At 41.1% G+C, this 22,394-nt stretch overlaps 1 protein-coding gene across 1 annotated transcript in view; it reads right to left on the bottom strand.

Moving 5' to 3' along the window:
* Nucleotides 1-22,394, bottom strand: part of arid4b (AT-rich interaction domain 4B) — a 48,074-nt gene that overhangs the window by 7,124 nt on the left and 18,556 nt on the right. Inside the window, 9 exon segments of the mRNA XM_030155462.1 lie at nt 479-563; nt 1,455-1,637; nt 8,436-8,653; nt 9,580-9,775; nt 13,158-13,255; nt 13,352-13,446; nt 13,855-13,927; nt 14,006-14,154; nt 19,868-19,944. Of these exon segments, the coding sequence (XP_030011322.1) occupies nt 479-563; nt 1,455-1,637; nt 8,436-8,653; nt 9,580-9,775; nt 13,158-13,255; nt 13,352-13,446; nt 13,855-13,927; nt 14,006-14,154; nt 19,868-19,944 (1,174 nt within the window).

The following is a 22,394-nucleotide window of genomic DNA, read 5'->3' as shown; positions in this document are numbered from 1 at the left end:
CTGATATGGATTGGGATTGACTCTGTCAACTCACCATATCTATTTTTTATTAGTATGTTGTTTTTTTTTAATCAATTACTAGAAATTTCAGGTGACCCCATGTGGGGTCCTGATCCCAAGTTTGAAAAACACTTCAAACTTGTCACATATATAGAGACAACTGATATGCTGACATCAGCACACACATGGCAGAACACACCAGTAGAACACTCCAAAACTGCACTATCACTATTATATACAATTATTTACTATAATTCACCACTAAAACGCTGATAAAAATCCTAATAAAAATCTTCCCTCTCTCTCTCACCGACTACACTCTGCCACTCTTGGCTCCACCCACTTCCACCCCTCCCCCTCAGCCAATGCAGACCTCTACCCTAATGTGTTCTAGACCAATAGAAAGAACCCAATCTCACCTAAAAGATGGCTTAAAAAAAAAAAAAATTAAGAAAAAAAAAAACAGTCTGGGCTTTACCTTTATTTTTTTGCGATGCTTTATTTTTGGTACGTTCTTATTCGCCGGACGGACGATCTTGTCTGCTTTGATCCACTCGTCGTATCTACAAGGCAAGGACAGAGACAGGACGATTTGACGATCGGTATCCGGGCAGAAGTTTGGAGTAAATAAGCAGATGTCAATCAATAATCTCTCACACCATCACACAGACACCTCTACTGTCTGAACCCAATAAGCCTCAACAGCAAAGGAGGAAATGACAAACCCTTACGATGAAGAAAGAAACAATATTAACACCGACCACCACACAAATCATATTCAACAGAGTTCCCACGGTGCCGAGGGAGGAGCTGAACTTGGGTCGAATGAGGAGGAAAATGAACAGTTTCACGACGTCACACACGACAGACACAATGCAGAACATCCCTCAGTCCTGATAGAGTGCTAGAGGACCACACAACGACAGTGACGATGAGATGCTGGAGCTGCTCGTTGACCTCATGGTGCCCTAACACTCTACTGAACACTGCCTGACCCGCTGGGGAGGGGGGAGGAGGGGGGAGAGGGGGGAAGGGGGCCACAGGTACAGGCTGGCCTTCACTCAAACACAGGGGGTGGGAGGGGGGCGCTACACTGGGGACAATAGAATGGGTGGAACTGCTGCTTTGGCCGAATTGGTTGGATGTCGGTCTGTCTGTGAGGGAGGGGAGAGGGCGGGGCTTCTGCTGGGGGACAGGGGACAGACAGACAGACAGACAGACGGGGGGGGGGTTTGACAAAGCTGAAGAATGATCCGCATCGACCCGGTACCAGACCATGGCGCTGGATCAAATGGATTGTGAGGGAGGGGGGGAAAAAAGGGATGTATTTGTTAAGAAGTGGGAGTGGCCCAGGTAAAGGCCACACCTCCCGAGCTGAATTCAAGGTTAAGAGATGTCTTTTAGTTTCAGGGTGAATATAGACGTTAGGTGGATCTCCCCAGGTCCTGTCTTACCTGACGTTCCAGCCACAGTAGTGCACCAGGTAGAGCACCTCTCCCCCCTCCACGTCTGCCTCTTTCACAGTGGCCTCGTACGTCTTCAGATTGCGGCCTCGCCCATACCTCACCTGCACCTTCATCCCCGGGGGGTAACACTCAAACTCTTCCCCTTCCTCCCCCTCCTGACTGCTGTCATCCCTGCAAGAAAAACAGTTCAGCACTTCCTGGCCCTAGGCTGCCCGTTGAAGCCCTGCCCACGACCACACCCACCCGCCCGCCCGCCCCGCCTCTCTAACCACCTGCGCTAAGTTAACACCCTCCACCCTCACCTGCGCTAACAGGTGAACTGTGAACACACTAACTCTAGTCCAGGTAGAACTACAACAGAACATGAGTGTTTTACAACATGTACATCATCTGTGAAACAGTCGCTGTTCTAACCCTACGGTCACACCACACACGGGGGGGGGGGGGGGGGGGGGGGGGTGTCACACTCACACTGAACACACAGCCACAGGGGGTACAGAGGAGCACGGAGGGGGTGCAGAGAGCCAGGACAGTCAGTAGGTGGATTAGGCGGGGGGGGGGGGGGGGGGGGGGGGCGCAGGGGTCAGGTTAGCAACGGCAAAGCACAACGTCGGCAGGAAGCGCAGCAACGTAAAGCAGAGAGACTACAGAGGCCTGGACCCAGACCTGGACCTCGACTGAGAACCCAGACTGAGACCCGGACCAAGGAGACACAGCAACCAGGTCCTGGACCGAGACCCAGGCCTGGACTCAGAACACGGACCCCAACCTGGACTCAGAACCCAGACTGAGACCCAGACCCGGACTCAGAACACGGACCCCAACCTGGACTCAGAACACGGACTGAGACCAGACCCAGACCCATCTGTCCTGGACAGAGAACCAGACCTTGACTCAGAACCTGGGCCAAGACCCAGAACATGGAGACAGCAACCAGGTCCGGAACCTGTCTGTCCTGGCCCAGATCCGGACTCAGAACCTGGACTGAAACCCAGACCAAGGAAACACTGCAACCAGGTCCTGGACCGAGACCCCAACCTGGACCTAGATCCAAAACCCGGACTGAGACCCGTAATCGCCATCTCTCACTGGTCCGGGTCTCAGTGCAGGACTTGTCTGTCCTGGACAGAGACCCAGAGCCAGACCTGGACTCAGAACCTAGGCCAAGACCTGGAACAAGGACACATAGCCACCAGGTCCTAAACCCAGACCTGAACCCAGACCTGTACTCACAAAGTGGACCTGGACCTAGGCCTGAAGAGATGGCAAGGCCTGACTGATGCCACCGCAGATGGACCGACTCAGAACCAGGTCCTGGACTGAGACCCAGAAGAGGCCTGAGACCTGCACCAAGGCAGAGACCTGATCATGAACTGAGACTCAGAACCTGGACCGAGACATGGACCAAGACCTGGTCCTAGACTTGAAACCTGGACCTGATTTGAGACTGGGACCCATACCATGACCTGAACTTGGACCGAGATTTGGACCTGGACTCGAGACCCAGAGTGACACCCCGACCGGGAACAGGATCCAGACCTGGACTGAGACCATCATGGCCTTAAAACCAAGTGCCAGTCCAAGACCAGGACCTAGGCCCAGACTCCAGACCTGGGTCCTGGGTTCTGCAGCTGAACTCAGAACCAATGAAAAACAACTGAACCAGGTTTAACATAAAACTATATGAAACTCATTAAAAATGACTTCCGTGCACTTTTCAACCCTCAGTGATTAAACCAACATCAAAACACAAACACTTTATTCTGAAGGTGCACATTCTCCATTAACTATGAACCATCTCAGATATTAATCAGATACACATTAAATCTTCGTTATTTAAAATTAAACACTAATTACAACTCAAATAAAATAATTTTCTTCACATTATTTTTTTTTAATATCTTCTACAATAAAAACTCTCCATAAATAACAGCTTCACCACGTATGATCATAAAGCAGGAATTAAAACGTTATTCAGTTATTACTTATTATTTGATCTCGTTACAAATGTTAGGACTCGTATGATGGAACAATACTGACAATTACTGTGATATAATGTAATATTATGATCATTATCACGATCGTAATAACCTATAAATAATGACAACTCCAACATTTTCCTGTTTTAGTGTAAAAAAAAAAAGCTAAATTTCATGAAAATGTTTACATTTACAAACTATCTTTTCACAAAAAATGTGAATAAACTGAACAAATATAAACAACCTGAACAGTCTTAATATAAATCAGTGTATTTGTACCAATATTCTGTCTGTTATTACATGTTGTGTGTATTTGTAGATCCACTGCATCTGTACATTAGAATGAAGATGTGGAAATGATAAACTGAGGCTGAATATTGATAAAATTACACTTATTTTCTTTTTAACAAATTTCAGGTTATTTTTTTGTTAAAGGACAGTTTGTGAATGTAAACAATTTTCAAAATTTATTTTAACTTTATTTCACTAAAACAAATGGGAAAATGTGTAGTCATTATTTCTAGGTTATGTTATATTATTATTTTATTGGTTCGACTCACTTCAGATCATATTGGTTTGAACCTGAACTTAAATGACTTCAACATCCAAGGTTTAGAATTTATCAAATATGTTCATGCAGAAAAAGGCATTAATTAACGGGTTTTTGATTAAATCTGCCTTTTATGGAATTATATTTGTGCCAGTTTCTTGAGCGAGCAATGATAGATTCTGAGCACACAATTAGAGATTTTGAGCACATAAAAATATATTTTGCAAGCATATCAATTATATTTCAAGAAGAAATTATGCTTGAGCAAACAAAAATCGATATTGTGCTCCATAAATGCGTTTGCATGTTAGTTTTACTCATAATGTTCTCTCACAAATTCTTTCCATAGCGCACAAAAAGACAGCTGCACTCGCTCACTTTCCCCTTCCCTCTCTCGCTCAACCTCCCTCTCCCTGCGCGCTCAGGTTGTCGTGTCCGCATGCTCAACTTGACACACACATGTTACAATTGTGCCACAAAACCAACCAATCGGAGAGCTTGCGGAAGTACACTCTGATTGGCTGTTTGCTCTCCAATTAGCTCGCTAGTTACATTTACCTGAGACAATAATCATAATAATAATAAATACTGACTGAAGTTTGTGTTGAATCAATTCCTCCTCTTCCGATCCATGTCTGTCTCATCGAGCGCTTTTTTTTCGGGTAAATGTAACTAGTGAGCTAATTGGAGAGTGAACAGCCAATCAAGAGTGTACTTCCACAAGCTCTCCGATTGGTTGGTTTTGTGGCACAATTGTAACGTGTGTGTCAAGTTGAGCATGTGGACACGACAACCTGAGCGCGCAGGGAGAGGGAGGTTGAGCGAGGGAGGGAAGGGGAAAGTGAGCGAGTGCAGCGGTCTGTTTGTGCGCCATGGAAAGAATTTGTGAGAGAACATTATGAGTAAAACTAACATGCAAATGCATTTATGGAGCACAATATCAATTTTTGTTTGCTCAAGCGTGATTTCTTTTTGAAATATAATTGATGTGCTTGCAAAATATATTTTTATGTGCTCAAAATCTCTAATTGTGTGCTCAGAATCTATCATTGCTCACTCAAGAAGCTGGCACAAATATAATTCTATACCTTTAATTTAAATGTACTTCACTAGTTGATGTTGAACATGTGCACATTCTTATAAAGTGCTAACAACAACAACACCACCACCACTCTCTGAAACAGAAACTCAAATGTCCAGTCGAACCAACCTGAGACTGGATTTAATGAAAATTACTCATAGGTTCTAAACTTTTCTACAGAACCGTTTAACTTCCTCCAGATCCAGATCAGACCTGGTCCTGATCCATCAGATCCACCTGAGGGTCTAACTGTAACTCCACACACTGCAACGACCTCTGACCCCGACCTCAGAGTCCACCAGCACCGCAGAGGCCCACAAACGCCACAGAGACCGAATCAGAGCATCAGCAGAACCAACTACATGTGGACTGGACCCATCTACTGGTTCTACTGGTCCCACAGATTCCAACACAAAGAAAGGGGTGTTTATCCAACAGCCTCAGACCTGGAGAACCCAGAGAACCCATCAGAATGTTTCTGCCTCTGAAGCTTCATCTAGTGAACGAATGCATCGGTGACAACACTGGAGGGCTGGGCGATAGAACCAACGCAAACGGGTCAGAACCCTAATACATAAAAAAAATAAATAAATACTCCAGTGTCCCTGTCCGTCAGTGTCTGTTCTCTGTGGATCAGAACCAGTTGAATGTGTGAGGTTGTCAGGTTCTGTTCTATATTCCAGTCCTGTGGTCTGGATGCAGATCAATCTAACAATAGAAGTGGGCGGGACTTTCACTGGAGGAGAACTCATCTCATCCAATCACAGTCCATAAATGACTTCTATCAGTGATCAATAGGAACTAGACTGATATCTGGAACAATTTACATGTTCTAAACCAGGGGTCGGCAACCCGCGGCTCTTTCATCCTTATGTTGCGGCTCTGCGTGGCTTGGGAAAATAAATAATAAGTGTCCGATTGAAGTATATGTTATTTGTCTCAAAAATGTGTATCATGTCTTCTTATTAAGTCAAAGTTTTTAACTTCTTTCTTCAGACCTTGTGCAATTTTGGTGATCAGCACTCGCCTTCTTCAGAGACGTTTGACAGCACTTGACGTGTCAGCCGGCAGCCGGCATGCGCGGAATGCCCTGCGACACCAAAACTGCACAATATCTGAACAAAGTATTTTATTTGTGTTTGTTCGTTTGTTTAATTGTAGTTGTAAATTGTAAGATTATTGTGATCTCGAAATATTAAAATCAAATTATATATATATATATATATATATATATATATATATATATATATATATATATAGTATTATTTTTCGTCGCTCAAAATATGCGTCACACTCTCCGGCAGCCCGCCAAAACACCGTACATTATCGAGACTTTCAACCCCAGGTAGGCCAAGTATGGAGAAATCTAAGAAAAGAAAAATATCTGAAGAAAATAGAACATTTAATGATGCCAGGTGCCATGGCACGACCAAGGTGCCGCGGCACCTCGGGGCCAACGCTAGGTGCCGTGGCACTGCAGTGCTACGGCTCAGTGCCAGGTGCCATGGCACCGCAGTACCAGGGCTCGGTGCCGGGTGCCGTTGCACTGCAGTGCCACTGCTCGGTGTCAGGTGCCATGGCACCGCGGTGCCACAACTGGGTGCCACCAGTGCCGCGGTACCCCCGGCACCTCGAGCCGACGCACCACCGCGGTGCCACGGCACCTGGCACCGAGCCATGGTACGGCGGTGCAACGGCACCTAGCGTTGGCCCCGAGGTGCGCCGCGGCACCAAGCTGTGGTACCGGTAAAATTGTTGTATAAGCCGCGTCGGAGTATAAGCCGCAGTGTTTAAAGTGTGGGAAAAAAGTAGTGGCTTATAGTCCGGAATTTACAGTATATATAGGCTAACATCTTCATTTCAGATGTCAAAAAGTGTTTGCGGCTCCCAGTGTTGTCTTTTCCATGGAAACCGGGTCGAAATGGCTCTTTGAGTGTTAAAGGTTGCCGACCCCTGTTCTAAACCATCAAAAATATCGACCAGTAGAAGGAAAGACACATTTTTAATATTTCAAAAACTTGTCCAAAATTAAAATTTTTACACCACCCTGAAGGGGAGGCAAGAGCTATTTTTTTTTTGGTTCAGTTTGTTTGTTTACTTGTTAACACTTTAACAGCAAAACTATAGGTTGAATTCAGACCACATTGGGTTTATACTTTGCCAGTGACCCAGAATAGATGTGATTACATTTTGGGAAAAGTAGGTCAAAGTTAAAATGTTTCATGATTTTTAAAAATCTTCCTGCTTTACTTATAATGGGCGAAATATGTGTGAGGGGCGGGGCTTGTTGTGCCTGGCACCACTTGTTTAAAACTGTGAACAAACTTTGTAGACATTGTCCCAAGGAAGATACATATACATTTGAAATGAATCTAATTGATAGTTTTGGAGAGGACTGTTGAACTGTAGACACTGGTGACTTTGAGTTTTACCTTAAAGGTCAAAGGTCATGGACTCAAATGACAGTCCATATATGACTTCCTATCAGTGATCAATAGTATCTATATTGGTATCAGTAACTACTTACACGTTATAAACCATCAAAATATGGACCATTAGAAAGAACGGCACATTTTTAATATTTGAAAAATTCATTAAAAAATCTTAACACCCCCCCCCCCCCCCCAAATTTCTCTAAAATGTGAAGAAACTTTTTAGACATTGTCCCAAAGAAGATACATTTAAAAAAAAAAAAAAAAGAATCTGACCAGTAATTTCATCAGAGAAGATGTTTGAAGAAATGGATAATGAAGGCAAAGATGCCGACGAAGACACGCCTTCACAACAGCTCACAGCCCATTGGTTGGTGAGATAAAAAATTAAGAAAATAAGCCATATAACACTGACTTTAACCTCATCAGGAGTCAAACCTCAGGCTTTAACCTGTGATCCACTCATGCTGCGTTGGTCGGAGCGCCCTCTGGTGGACGCCGCTGTATCACCCAGCCCTTCCACACTCACACATGGAACATTTAATAAAGCTCAACATGACAGAAGAGACAGAGACAGATCAGAGAGAGGACAAGAAGCGCTGCTCGAAAACAGGAAGTGCAGGATGAAGAAGAGCACAGCCAAACGCAGAGCGCCGCACGCCGGGTGAGGGGCGGGGCAAGCTCTGTGATGGATGCGTCTCGTCCGGCTGATGCCCAATAAGCAACGAGGAAATCATAAGAGCAGAGGGAGGAGCTGATTAGGAGAGGAGGTGGTCTGTCCTCTGGTTAGAAGAAGGAGCTGGACTGTGGTGGGCGGGGTTTAGTGCTGGGGGGGGTTCTACGTCTTATCTGCTCATAACGGGGGCGGGGTTTGTCTTTACATGTCTGATTGAACATCGTGGAGGACCAGCCTTTCACGCCACCTACCCAGAGTTCCCCTTGCTCTCCGGCTCCTCCTCGGTCTCCTGCTTCAGGTTCTCGGCACCGAGTCGAGCTGTCGACGAGCCTTCGTCGGCGTCCGCCTTATGGGGGCCATCCTCTTCCTCCTCCTCTTCTTCATCCTCGTTGTCGTTTCCCGTTTCCTTTTCTTCGGGTTTTGGCAATTCAGTCTCTGTTTTGCTGTGCATAACGTCAGGTTTCTCCTCCTGGAAACAGTTCACAGGAAGTTAAAAAAACAAAAAAAAAAACAAAAACAAAAACAGTTGTTTTATTTTATACATATTTAGCAAATATTCAGATGTTTAACTGATTTTAATCAATATGTGAGTCTGTTTACATCCACACTAATGTTACGACCAGTATCTGATCTGTGGAGTTATCAGATTATTATTGATCATTAGTCTGTGTTTCATTATGTTGAGAATGGGATCCCTCAGGGCACTGTCTTAGGCCCCTTCATTTATATGTTTACATTAATGTATTTTCAGATGAAAGTCTACAGATCATGAACCTGATCATGCAAACAGTCTAATCTGGTCTGTTTGATCAGATAACAGCAGTAATCTGATTAGAATCAATCAGATTAACACACCTGGATTTGTCCCAGTCCTCCCATGTCTTCATGCATGTAAACAGGTTCATCTGATTTAGTTCAGTTACATCTGAACATGTGGCAAAACTATTAAATCAGAGAAAACAGAAGTGACGTAGAAGACGATAACAGGAAGTTGGATTCTCATTTTTGTTTTGTTTCCACTTTTCATCGTCTTTCCTCTTGTTTCTGGCTCATTTTCGTTGCCAAATTTTTGTTGTTCTTGATCTGATTTTCATTTAGTTTATTTTTTCCTGCTCTAGAGGACTGAATCTATGGTCAGAGGGGGTTAATTACAGTAGTTTTCCCAAAACTTCTGACAGTTTTACTTCATTTTTTGACTTTTCTGTCTGCGTTTAATGTGTCATATTTCTTGTCACATTATCTATTTAGTTCAATCTTCATCTTAAAGTCACTACAGCTGGAGTCAAAGCACAATAATGTACCATTCAGATGTTCAGGGAGCAGAAACAAAGTGTAGAAACTGTAAATGTGATGTGTTTGTTTTCCACCGCTGTCAGACTGTCGTGTCGTGTTCACCTTGCAGACTGTGGACGGCGCCGGACTCGGCTCCACGTCCACCTGGACCTTCTTCTCCTCCGGCCCAGATGTGGCCCCGGTGCCTCCAGCCTCGGCATTGGGCTTCACCTCCCCCTTAGGCGCCTGTTTCAGAGGGAGGTCCATCCTGAAGGTGATGGCGGTGGAGGTGCAGTACTCTTCAAAACCGTACAAGTACCTGCAGGAAAACACACTCCCATAGGTCACAAACACACACCTGAATGGACAAACACACACCTGAATGGACAAAAACAGCCTGAAACGCACAAACTGGAAGAAGACGTCTGTGCTTCCATCAACAGACAGACACTTTATCATGAAAACACAGATTCCTGGTGTGCTTCTGCAGGTTTAACATCATTTAGTCTCACTGTCAATCATTTAATCTGGACTCTTTGTTGAAATATTTATTTATTTATTGTGACTTCCAGATCATTAGTCTAATTCCAAAGAGACAAAGTGAAAATAAAACAAACCCTGGTTCAGACTCAGTGTAAAAAATACCTTTATATGTTCAGGTCGATAGATTCAAGTTTCTAATAAAGTCAAAACTCATACAATTCTGTTTTATGTGCTTTTTCCTGTAACTAATAATATTATATCAGCTGCTAAAATCCTACTAATATTCAACCTCATTATAAATTAATTCAATAAAAAACAGTTTCACCAGAAAGCAGTGATTAAGATGGGACTGAACCATAGGACTGAGTGATGTGGGAAAAAAATGATATCACAATTTTTTTTTTTCAAATCAGATGATATCAATATGTATCACGATATAAATCAAATCACTATTTTTGTCCAGCTTAAATTTTCTGTTACTCATAAATTAGTTGTGAAGACATCAGAAGTTTATTTTTGATTTAAATATGATTTTTTATCTGTCAGAGGTTGAACATGACAGATGTGCTGAAGAACATGATCCAACCATTTAAACAAATAAGCAAACAATATATCGTTTGGTGACACTATATAGACCTATTTAAATACAGATGTACGTCATATTATATTTTGTCTAATCTGTGTATGATATTTGCCCAATCTGAGTGATGCAGTGTGTGCAGAAAGGGTTCATGGGTGTGTCAGATAAATCTGATGCCATTTCACTGAGTAGAAGCAAAGTTATTGACTGTTTTTTTTTTTTTTTTTGTTCAAAGTGTTTTTTATATATCGAGTCACAGAAAAATATAATAGTCATTGTTTTTTTGTTTTTAAACCCAAACCCATGAACATTCCCACCCTGTTGCACCAAAAAAAAAAAAAATTGGACAATAACAATAATAAATAAATAAGGAATACAGATATTAGTCACAGACTTGTATTAATAAGACTATTGTGGAATAAGTGAGGGATCAACCTTTTTTATGTGATTTAGAACAGGTTGCCAGGTACTGAAAAACTTACTGGCACATCCTCTTATAGAATATCTGATATTTTCCAATGTTAAATGATGCAAAAGATCTAGAAACCAAAACGTAAATGGTTATTGAATTTTAATATGTAGAAATTTTCTGGTTACTACTTTGCAGAAGGTCCCTAAACCTTCGCTCACTGACTGGCTCCACACTCGAGGTATTGCCGTCTACTGATCCTTAAGGACCTTTTTTTTTTTTGATGAAAACGGGACTTCTACCAAATGCCCGAGAATTAGTAAAATATGCTCACGCAGAAAAGGGCATTAAAAAGAGACCATATATTGAGGGAAAGTAAGAATTTATATGTAATTAACTAGTTGATGGTGAATATGTGCACTTTATTCTCAAGTGTTAATAAAAACAGTCATAAAAACTCTCAAAAATCCCTTCCAACATGTACATTAGAAACTAAACTGAGTCTGTATTTACTTAAAATCAGTCGCAGGTTGTAAACTTTTCTAGTAAAGTACATTATAAATGGACTTTATGCAAAACAGTTTCACTACATATGATCAGAAAGCAGCGATTACGACGTTACTGAAAGGATATTTTTACTAAACGCCTTAGAATTTATAAAATATGTTCATGCAGAACCAGGCAATAATGAAAGGGTTTTATACTGAGTGATAAAGAATCAATGTGCTTTTAATTTATATATAATTAACCAGTTGTTGGTGAATATGTGCACATTATTAAATAAGTGTTAAAAACACAAACTTCTATCTCCTACTTTAGAACATGGACGTCGAACTCAGTTTAGTTCAGGTTCCATATTCAGTTCAGTATGATCTAAAGCAGAAACCACCAGAAAAATAACAGCATAGTTTACTAATAAATAATAACTGCAAAATTTTCTCTTTTAGTGGAAACAAGTAAAAGTACAGTTTGACCAATATTTTGCCTCAGTTTATCATTTCCACATGTACATTATAACGTACAGATCACAGTGAATCTACAAATACAACAAACATTTAATAACAGACAGAATATTGGTGCAATTACACTTTTATTCTATTATGATATATCAGGTTGTTCGCGGTCGTTTAGATTTTTCACTTTTTTTTTACAGATAGTTTGTAAATGTAAATATTTTCATCATGTAATTATACTTTTTCAGGAGTTGTCATTATTTCTAAGTTTCTGTGCCATTATTTTACTTAAAAATGAAAAGTGACTAATTGAAAATGAGTTTGAAGACTTCGACTCTGTATATTAGAGATAAACAGAGAAAAGAACTGTTGGTAGAATTAGATGATGATGCATGGTATGAAATATGTGAAACTTAAGTGACTACATCTAATTCCTGAAATTGGAAAATATTTAGTTGGGAAAAAATAATTAGATTTTTTATATTACCAAAGATCCAAAAGGTTTCACTATCATTATCTCAGTCCTGTTGGAGGTTGTGCTGTGAGCAGGATGTGGGTCATGCACAAGTTTTTTGGCAGTGCACAAAATTATCCCAATACTGGAATAATATCAGTGAAGAATGTGGAAAAATATTGGAATACAAACTACCAAGGATATGCTCTGTGCTATATTTGGGTCATTTAACAGGAAAAGACAAACCAAGTAAGGATAAATATTTGATTAAAATCCTCTTGGTAGCGTCTAAAAAAGCCATAACGCAAAAATGGTGTAAAAGGACCCCCCCACCTTAAAAATTGGAGAGACATTATGGAAGCAATTCACAACATGGACAGACTTATTTATATCATAAGACTACAACAGGCAACATGTGAAGATCGATGGAAAAAATAAACAATATACAGGATGACAACTGACACTATGTTCTAAATGTTTGTGCTGGAAAATTTCAAAAATGAAACAGTAAAATATAAGTGAAAAAAAAGAAAATGAGTTTGACACCTTTGATTGTTAATATCGTCAGTGTAAATTTTGTATTTCACAATGGGCCGGATTGGACCCTTTGGTAGGCTGGATTTTGCCCACGGGCCGTATGTTTAACGTCCCTACCTTAGAAGTTAAGCTGAATCTGTATTTACTGAAAATAAGTTACATGCTCTAAACTTTTGTAAGAGGGAGTTAAAGTAGCAGAAGACGCAGAAAAGGGAAACTCAAAAGGCCCCAGACATCTGCCCTGAGGAGCTCCGGGCCTGACTGTGATTGGCGGTGTTTACGTACTTGCGATAAGCACATTTGACGTTGTAACCGGCAGCAGAGTTGAGAATGGGGATTCCCAGATCCTGGTACACCTGCTTCCACACCGCGCCGCTTTCAATCTGTTCAAACAGGATGAGAAGCAGACGGTGAACAGCAGAAACGATGACTGGAATACAAACTGAAACTCAGAGTAAATGGCACACGATCACACTCACATTGTCGAACCCTCCCAGTTTGTGCACTAGTCTGTAGAGTTTGAACAGGTTGAGGTTTCTGTAACCGAGCACGGGCCGCTTGTTGATGGGAGTCCCTGAAAGAAACCAAACACAAAGAGTCAGAAACAAATTTAAGCCCTTCATTCCCACTGGATCAATCCAGACGCCATTTTATATTAAATACATTTAAGTTTCTACAATAAAACTTTGGTCAATATATTCATGTTGTACTTTGTCAGAAAGGTTAGATTCTCTGCAACTGAGTCTATGTTTATTTTAAAGTATTTCTGGACAAATTTTTATTGTTCCTGTTACAATACACATCTATTCTATTCTTTTCTATTGACTTTATCTGCACTAATATGTGAATGGTTTCTTTACTTTCACCACTGTTTGGAGCCTTACGTGAATGTGTTTCTGTCTGTCTGTCTGTCTATCCTAATCTAACCTAAATCTATCTGGTGGTAGTTGTAGTCGGCCCCCGTTCCTCGGTTCTTCCTCACCTCTGTCCTCCATGAACTTATAAAGCTGCTGTAGAAAGTTCTCCCTCTCCTCTGGAAACGGCTCCACCTCCTCCTGAAAACAGGAAACATCAGCGTTTAATGGATCATCCAGGGGTGAAACGGCGTCACCTGGTCGGAGCGTGGCCTCTACCTCCTCCTCTTCGCCGCCTCCGTCCTCCTCCTGCTCCTCCTCGTCGTCCTCCTCCTCTTCCTCGCTGCTGGAGCTCTCCTCCTTCACCTCCGTCTTCCAGTTTCCAGGAACCATCATCCGCTGCTGGAACTCCAACGCTGCATCCAGAGCTGAAGGAAAACACGCAGATGTGCTTTAAAACCGCCCCCTGGTGGTCGATGAGGATTTAACTGAGGTGCAAACACAACTGAACCATCACAGGTTTAATATCGAATTCAAATATATTATAAAACATCAGAGTTAAACGATCAAAGTCGATCGAAGTTCTGCACGCAGACCCAGAAAACACATCAAAACACAATAAAGTTATAAAATAAATAAAAAATAAAACTACAGTCGCCTATAAAGATGGATTTTATGTAATTTGTTTATACAGTTTTTGTATTGTTCTTGTTTATATTGTTTTTCTATCATTATTATTATTGTTTATACTGTATTTTATTATTGTTGTTTATACTGTTTTTGTATAATTACTGTTGTTTATACCGTATTTTAATATTGTTGTTTATACCATTTTTGTATAATTATTGTTGTGTATACCATATTTTAATACTGTTGTTTATACTGTTTTTGTATAATTATTGTTGTTTATACCATATTTTATTATTGTTGTTTATAGCGTTATTGTATAATTATTGTTGTGTATACTGTATTTTATTATTATTGTTTATACTGTTTTTGTATGTTTATGCATTTGGCAGACGCTTTTTTCCAAAGCGACTTACAGGGGAAAACCAATTAAATCACTCAATCAATCAAATTTTATTTATATAATGCCAGATCACAAAAAAAGTTATCTCATGACACTTTATATATAGAGTTGGTCAAAACCAGACTCTAAGCCAATTTACAGAAACCCAACAGAATCCTCCAGGAGCAAACACTTGTGACTGGTGACAGTGGAAGGAAAAACTTCCCTTTAACAGCAGAAACCTGGAGCAGACCCAGACTCCTGGAGGATGGACGTCTGCCTTGACCAGTTGGGGTTAAAGAGTGAGGGTAAAGAAAGAGAAAAAGAGAAAGCGATAGAGATAGAGACTGGGGGAGAAGGGGGGAGTAGGGGGAGACACATGGAGATAGTTGAGGATAAGTGAGTGATGATGATGAGGGCAGGGAAGAGGCCGGACCACCGCAGCAGGTCCAGAAATAATCCTGGAAGAATCTGTGATAATCCTGGGAAAAACCCTATTAGAATATTTAAAATGGAATGTTTGAAAGTGTTAGGATAGGAGGTGCTCTCGGAAGAGCTGGGTCTTCAGGAGCTTCTTAAAGATAGGCAGGGATGACTCTGTTCTTGTAGCACTTGGTAGAGCGTTCCACCAACGTGGAACGACCCATGAAAAGAGCCTGGATTGTCTTGTACAAGGTCTGGGGACCACCAGACAATGTTCCCCAGATGAGCAGAGTGGTCGTGGGGCGACATAAGCTTTTATCAGTGCACCTAGGTAGGTAGGAGCAGACCCACTGAGAATTTTGTAGGCTAGGATTAAAGATTTGAATTTGATGCGGGCAGCTATGGGTAGCCAGTGTAACTCAATGAGTAAGGGGGTGACATGTGCCCTTTTAGGCTGATTGAAGACCAGACGCGCTGCTGCATTCTGGACCATCTGTAGTGGTCTGACAACACAAGCTGGGAGGCCCGTTAGAAGAGCACTGCAGTAGTCAAGACGGGAGATAACCATAGTCTGCACCAGGAGCTGGGTGGCCTGTTCGGTTAGGTATGGCCTGATCTTTCTTAGGTTGAACAGAGTGAAATGGCATGATCGGGTGACAGAGGCAACGTGATCCGTGAAGGTCAACTGATTATCAATCATGACTCCCAGGTCACGTACTACACTGGTAGGAGCCAGAGGTATGGAGTCAATACTGATGGAGATGTCCTGCTGTATGGTTGGCTTAGCTGTATAATTGTTATTGTTTATACTGTACTTCATTACTGTTGTTCATACCATTTTTGTATAATTATTTTTGTTTATACCGTATTTTATTATTGTTGTTTATACTGTTTATATTTTATTTTTGTTTATACCATATTTTATTATTGTTGTTTATACTGTTTATATTTTATTTGTGTTGACACCGTTTATATTATTATTGTTGTTGATACCATTTCTATTTTTTATATTATTGTTGATACAGTTTTTATATCATTGTTGTTGATAGCGTTTTTATTTTATTCATGCCGATACCATTTTAATATTTTCTTAAACCTGCCACCACCACCCCTCTTCGGAGGACAACTTTATTTTTAATTACAGCTTGTGTTTAAGTAACAATCTCCAACATCATATTCACCCATTCCTTGCTTATTTATATATACATAGAGGGAGGGCTCATATCTGTTTTTACATCATTATTGTTGGTGATACCGTTTTTATTTACAGACAGAAACAATAACTTTACAATTTCTGAAAAATTACATTAAATAATATAATTATTTCTGTACATTTTCCAGATGGAGGTTCAGAACGTCCAACCCTGGGGTGAAAATCCAACAGTAATAATAATTATAACCATTAATATTTGTCTGTTATTGCCTACGACGTTCATCTGATGAACTGAGCCGTGTCAAATCGATGCTGAGAATCAAAGGCTTTCATCCTGAACAAAGACAATCAGACGTGGACAGATGTTCACGTCTTCACATTCGCTGCTTGTTCAAGTGAAAACCACAGAGTGAATGAACGTAGCGGCTGTTTTATGAACGCAGGACTTTCTCCTGCTCTGAGTTAAACCTCGGAGCATCTGTCGGTGGGTGTTTGGACACAAACAACATCCTGCATTAATTCCACAGACACAAACACGGAATGCGTTGGCGCTTTCATTACACTTTTATGGTTAAGGAGTGGGTTTACACAAGCGCCGCTGCTGTCTAGAGACAGAGGAGTCATGGGTAAAAATAGGACAGAGGCAGGTAGAGGAGGATGAATGGAGTCAGGTGGGTTGAACGGTGCCCAAAAGCCCCGACAGATGTCGACTCTACGCTCCGGTTCTGCTCATACTGTCGCAGAATGTCCTCAGAAACTGTGATTATGAACAAAAACCAAACCATCTGATTGGATCCAACCTAGCGGAAATGCAGGCCGACAGCTTTTACCGACACAAACCCGTCTATGTCTCCTTTGACCCTTTTAAGACGATTGTGTCTTTGGTGACACATTTATGCAAACGCCGTTATTCAAAGGACCGAAACATCTTTTTTCTGAGGTTGGCTTCTTTCTATTGGTCTATAGCACATTAGGGTAAAGGTCTGCATTGGCTGAAAAGGAGGGGTGGAAGTGGGCGGAGCTTAGAGCAGCAGAGTGCAGTCGGTGAGAGAGAGAGAGAGAGAGAGAGAGAGAGATGGAAGATTTTTATGACTTTTAGCAGCGTTTTTCGAAGTTTTAGCTGTGAATTCTCGTAAACAATTGTACAGGGTTATTCAAAAAGAATGGACGGCTTTCATGAGGCATTGCTTCAGTTCTCAAGCATCGTCATGAAATGAGTCAATGACCATTTGAAAGAGGGGTTTTCAAAGTTCTGAATGGCTAACCTGGATGACCTTAAACATCGAACAACAACAGTGATCAACTCAGTGGATGGTGATATGCTGATACGCGTCTGGGAGGAATTCTCTTATCACATTGACGTTGTCTGTGCTGCAGGTGGTGGACACATTGAACACTTGTAAGAGGAAATAAAAGTTGATTGTGAGTAGAATACTTGTGACTTGGCAGGAGTTTTCTAATGCTTTTCCTTATTAAAATATTGTGTGATGAAATCAGTTCATTCTTTTTGAATAACCCTGTATATAATAGTGATGGTGCTGTTTTGGAGTGTTGTACGAGTGTGATTTACTGTGTTTCTGTCCAGTTTCGCTGTTCTTTTACTGTTTTTTTTTTTTTTCTGTACTTTTGTGGTTTATATATTTCATTGACAGTTGTATTGTATCTGTAAATCCGTCACAAGAAAGTATCAACAATACAAACAGTAACAACCATGGTGATAATTATAATGGTAACAATAACTACAACCAGAACTGAGTAAACTGGGCAGAAGAGAGAGGGAGAAAAACCCCAAAACAAACACACATAACTACAAAACAATAAAGTAAAATACATAACACCTATTAAATGATGAATATAAGAAAAGAAAGCATGAACAGAATATCATACACCATGTCTGCCCAAATAATAACAGTAACAAAAAAAAAAAAAAAGACATTTTCTGACACTTTTCCTGCATAAACCACATAACTAACTACGTCTAGTCCTGTTCTAGTGGGAGTCTTTAAGGGTTAACATCAGTATAAACCAGGGATTAAAGCAAAAATTTTTCATCTGACTGAAAATTTTCTTCTGGTCAAAATCGTTGGCCACTATTAAAAATGATGCAATACAATACTACTATAGTGTACAAGTTTATATAGTCAAATTTGGCAATACTGTAAAACACACACTGAATGAGAGAGTGTACAGGTGTAGAAGATTAGTAACATGGATAGAAAAAATGTCATGAGTGGTATTGGTGGGGGGTCTGGGGGTCCTCCCCCCGAAAATTTTTAGAGCTTCAGGTCAATTTTGGTGCTCTCTGGTTAATTTTAAAGGGTATGAAAACCTTTGAAGCAAATGAAAATAACTAGAAGAAAACCTTACTGCAAAAAAATGAGTGAAAAACTTTTTATTTAACAATTTAGGAACTCCTAAAACATAACTCCAACTCCAACAGCACATGAATTTTGGGGAAAATGTCTGTGTAAATGTAACCCTAGCCAACTAATCTTCAGCTTCTCAGATTGATGGCGGATCTGGACTTTTTTTACCATTGCAACCATACAGAATTTTCTTGTGGCAAACTACGCACATGCACGCACCAGGCAGCTTCATTTTTTTGCACCATGATCTAATTGCAGTTCCATCGTCTCCCTTCTCATCAAGCCACGCCCACCTCTATCTATTTTTCACGCATCTCTCAATAGTTACCACTTCAGCACCTTCCTCTACAAACGTGTCCATGATGTCATATATGCTAGCCAAAATAATCTGTACGTGGTCAAACCTGCGTCCACAACCCCCTCCCACCAATATGATGTTCTCTTTTGATTGGAAGAAATTACGTCAACTGAAACAGAAATTATATTCCGTTACAGATCCTCTCTGAGGGTATTTAAAATACAGTGGCTTTGCAAATACCAAGGGTGTTACTCATTCATTCAATGTTATCTTCGTACTGTACCACACAGATAGAAATAAGATGCTAAACGGGTCAAAATAAAGCACTTATGCAGTCGGGCGCGTAACCGCGTAAGGCCGCGGCGCGCACAGCCGCACGCACGGAAAGGGCACATACACACAAACACAAACACACACACTAGTCATATACCGGCAAGAGGAGATCAGCTGTGAACCCAAACATGAAGGTCCATGTAGATCAGTTCTGTCTTCTTCCCTTTTCGCTGTGGTTCTTTCATAATGAAAGCTACTTGTTCGCACTAAACTAAAGTTAGCGTCTGGAGGCTGAACTTCGGTAAAGCTGAACTTGTCCATGTGTTTCTGAGGCACAGAATGAGCAGCGTTTCCTTCCAAAGAGAAATAGTCATCAATCTCTCCTCCCGACATAAAAATAAAGAAGTCATCTTATTATCATCACTGTTAAACCTACCAGCCCCCTGTGCCTGTGTTAAACACCTGCAGATTCTGGACCGCAGACCCAGGACAGGATCGCGGTGCCGACTGGAACTCGTGGGGAAGTTACTTAAATATGACTTTTTTCCCCCCTCAATTTTTCCATTTGACGGAAATCCGTCGTGGTGACGGAGAACTTTAATCCCTAGTATAAACTCACCTGGTTTGAGGCTGGCGTCGGCTTTAGGAGGACAGTCACTGTTCAGCTCACGGATGTCCTTCCGCAAAACCATGGAACTGAAAAAAAAACCCAAAACAAAACAGATTCACATCCATGTCAACGTCAGTTCAACTATTTTACACATAAACTGTGAAAAATGAGCTGGTTTTAACAACTGGAACTCAATTCTACAAAACAGAAAGAAAAAGAACAGACAAAACACCACACACTCCTGCTGTAACTTGATGGAAGTGGAAACAGAATCCATCAGAGGAAACACTTGACAGGGATGTGGAAATGTGAGGTTCATTGCCTCTCATCTGGTCCTTGTGCTGAATATTAGTGGAATAATATGAGCGATAAGGACGACGGAGACGCCTTTTCAACAGAATAAAAAGGTCACGATGAGGAGATTCAGGAGAAATTTAACTGGAAACTGAGACTCAGGGATGAGATTCAGAGACAAAAACACAAAACGCTGCATTTGTGTTGAAGTTTGGACCAAAAACAGGTGATAAAATCTACATAAAACATTAACTCACAGGAGACGTGGGTTTTTCTCTTATTCAGTCTTTTCTTAATTTTTTACTCTCTTTTTTCTTTAGATTTAACCCAGATATATATATTTTTCATCTTTAACGTCATTCTATGTCATTTTCATTTTTCTTTCTCATTTACAGTGGGGCAAAAAGTATTTAGTCAGCCACTGATTTTGCAAGTTCTCCTACTTAGAAAGATGAGAGAGGTCTGTAATTTTCATCAGAGGTACACTTCAACTATGAGAGACAAAATGAGAAAATAATCCAGTAAATCACATTGTAGGATTTTTAAAGAATTTATTTGTAAATTATGGTGGAAAATAAGTATTTGGTCACCCACAAACAAGCCAGATTTGTGTCTCTCTCAGACCTGTAACTACTTCTTTAAGAAGCTCTTCTGTCCTCCACTGGTTCCCTGTATTAATGGCACCTGTTTGAACTGGTTCTCTGTATAAAGACACCTGTCCACAGCCTCAAACAGTCAGACTCCAAACTCAACCATGGCCAAGACCAAAGAGCTGTCCAAGGGCACCAGGAAGAAAATTGTAGACCTGCACCAGGCTGGGAAGAGTCAGTCTACAATAGGCAAGCAGGTTGGTGTGAAGAAATCAACTGTGGGAGCAACTGGAAGAAAATGGAAGACATACACGACCATTGATAATCTCCCTCGATCTGGGGCCCCACACTAGATCTCATCCCGTGGGGTCAAAATGATCATGAGAACGGTGAGGAAAAATCCCAGAACCTGCAGAGAGCTGGGACCAAAGTAACAAAGGCTACCATCAGTACCGCACTACGCCCAGAGGGACTCCTGCTCCTGCAGCGCCAGGCGTGTCCCCCTGCTTAAGCCAGTCCATGTCCAGGCATGTCCGTCTGAAGTTTGACACAGAGCATATGGATGATCCACAAGAGGATTGGGAGAAGATCATGTGGTCAGATGAAACCAAAATAGAACTTTTTGGTATAAAAACTCAACTCGTCGTGTTTGGAGGAAGAAGACTGCTGAGTTGCATCCCAAGAACACCATACCTTCTGTGAAGCATGGGGGTGGAAACCTCATGCTTTGGGGCTGTTTTTCTGCAAAGGGGACAGGACGACTGATGTGTGTTAAGGGAAGAATGAACGGGGCCATGTATTGTGAGATTTTAAGCCCAAACCTCCTTCCATCAGTGAAAGCACTGAAGATGGAACGTGGCTGGGTTTTCCAGCATGACAGTGATCCCAAACGCACCGCTCAGGCATCGAAGGAGTGGCTCCGTAAAAAGCATTTCAAGGTCCTGGCGTGGCCTAGCCAGTCTCCAGACCTCAACCCCATAGAAAATTTGTGGAGGGAGTTGAAAGTCCGTGTTGCCCAGCGACAGCCCCAAAACATCACTGCTCTACAGTAGAGATCTGCAGGAGGAATGGACCAAATACCAGCTCCAGTGTGTGCAAACCTGCTGAAGACTGACAGGAAACGCTTGACCTCTGTCATTGCCAACAAAGGTTATGTTACAAAATATTGAGTTGAACTTTTGTTATTGACCAAATACTTATTTTCCACCATAATTTACAAATAAATTCTTTAAAAATCCTACAATGTGATTTCCTGGATTTTTTTTTCTCATTTTGTCTCTCATAGTTGAAGTGTACCTCTGATGAAAATTACAGACCTCTCTCATCTTTCTAAGTAGGAGAACTTGCAAAATCAGTGGCTGACTAAATACTTTTTTGCCCCACTGTACATCATTTTCATCTCAGTTTCATTTTGTCTTTTATGAATATTTACCTACTTTCTTCATTATGTCCTCATCATTTTATCTCCATTTTATTTGATCTTTTATGTCATTTTTATGTTTTTTTCTTTACGTTTTTATTATTTTCATCTTTCCTGAATTATTTCACCGTCTGATTTCTTCAACTTTCACACATTTATGTCACTTTTGTCTAGTGTTTTCATTTTATTGTTTGTATTTTTTTTCTCTCTCACATCTTTATTTCTTTTTATT

Source organism: Sphaeramia orbicularis, chromosome 15 (assembly GCF_902148855.1).
Source record: "Sphaeramia orbicularis chromosome 15, fSphaOr1.1, whole genome shotgun sequence".
Lineage (NCBI taxonomy): Eukaryota > Metazoa > Chordata > Actinopteri > Kurtiformes > Apogonidae > Sphaeramia > Sphaeramia orbicularis.
This window is presented reverse-complemented; position numbering and strand designations above follow the sequence as displayed.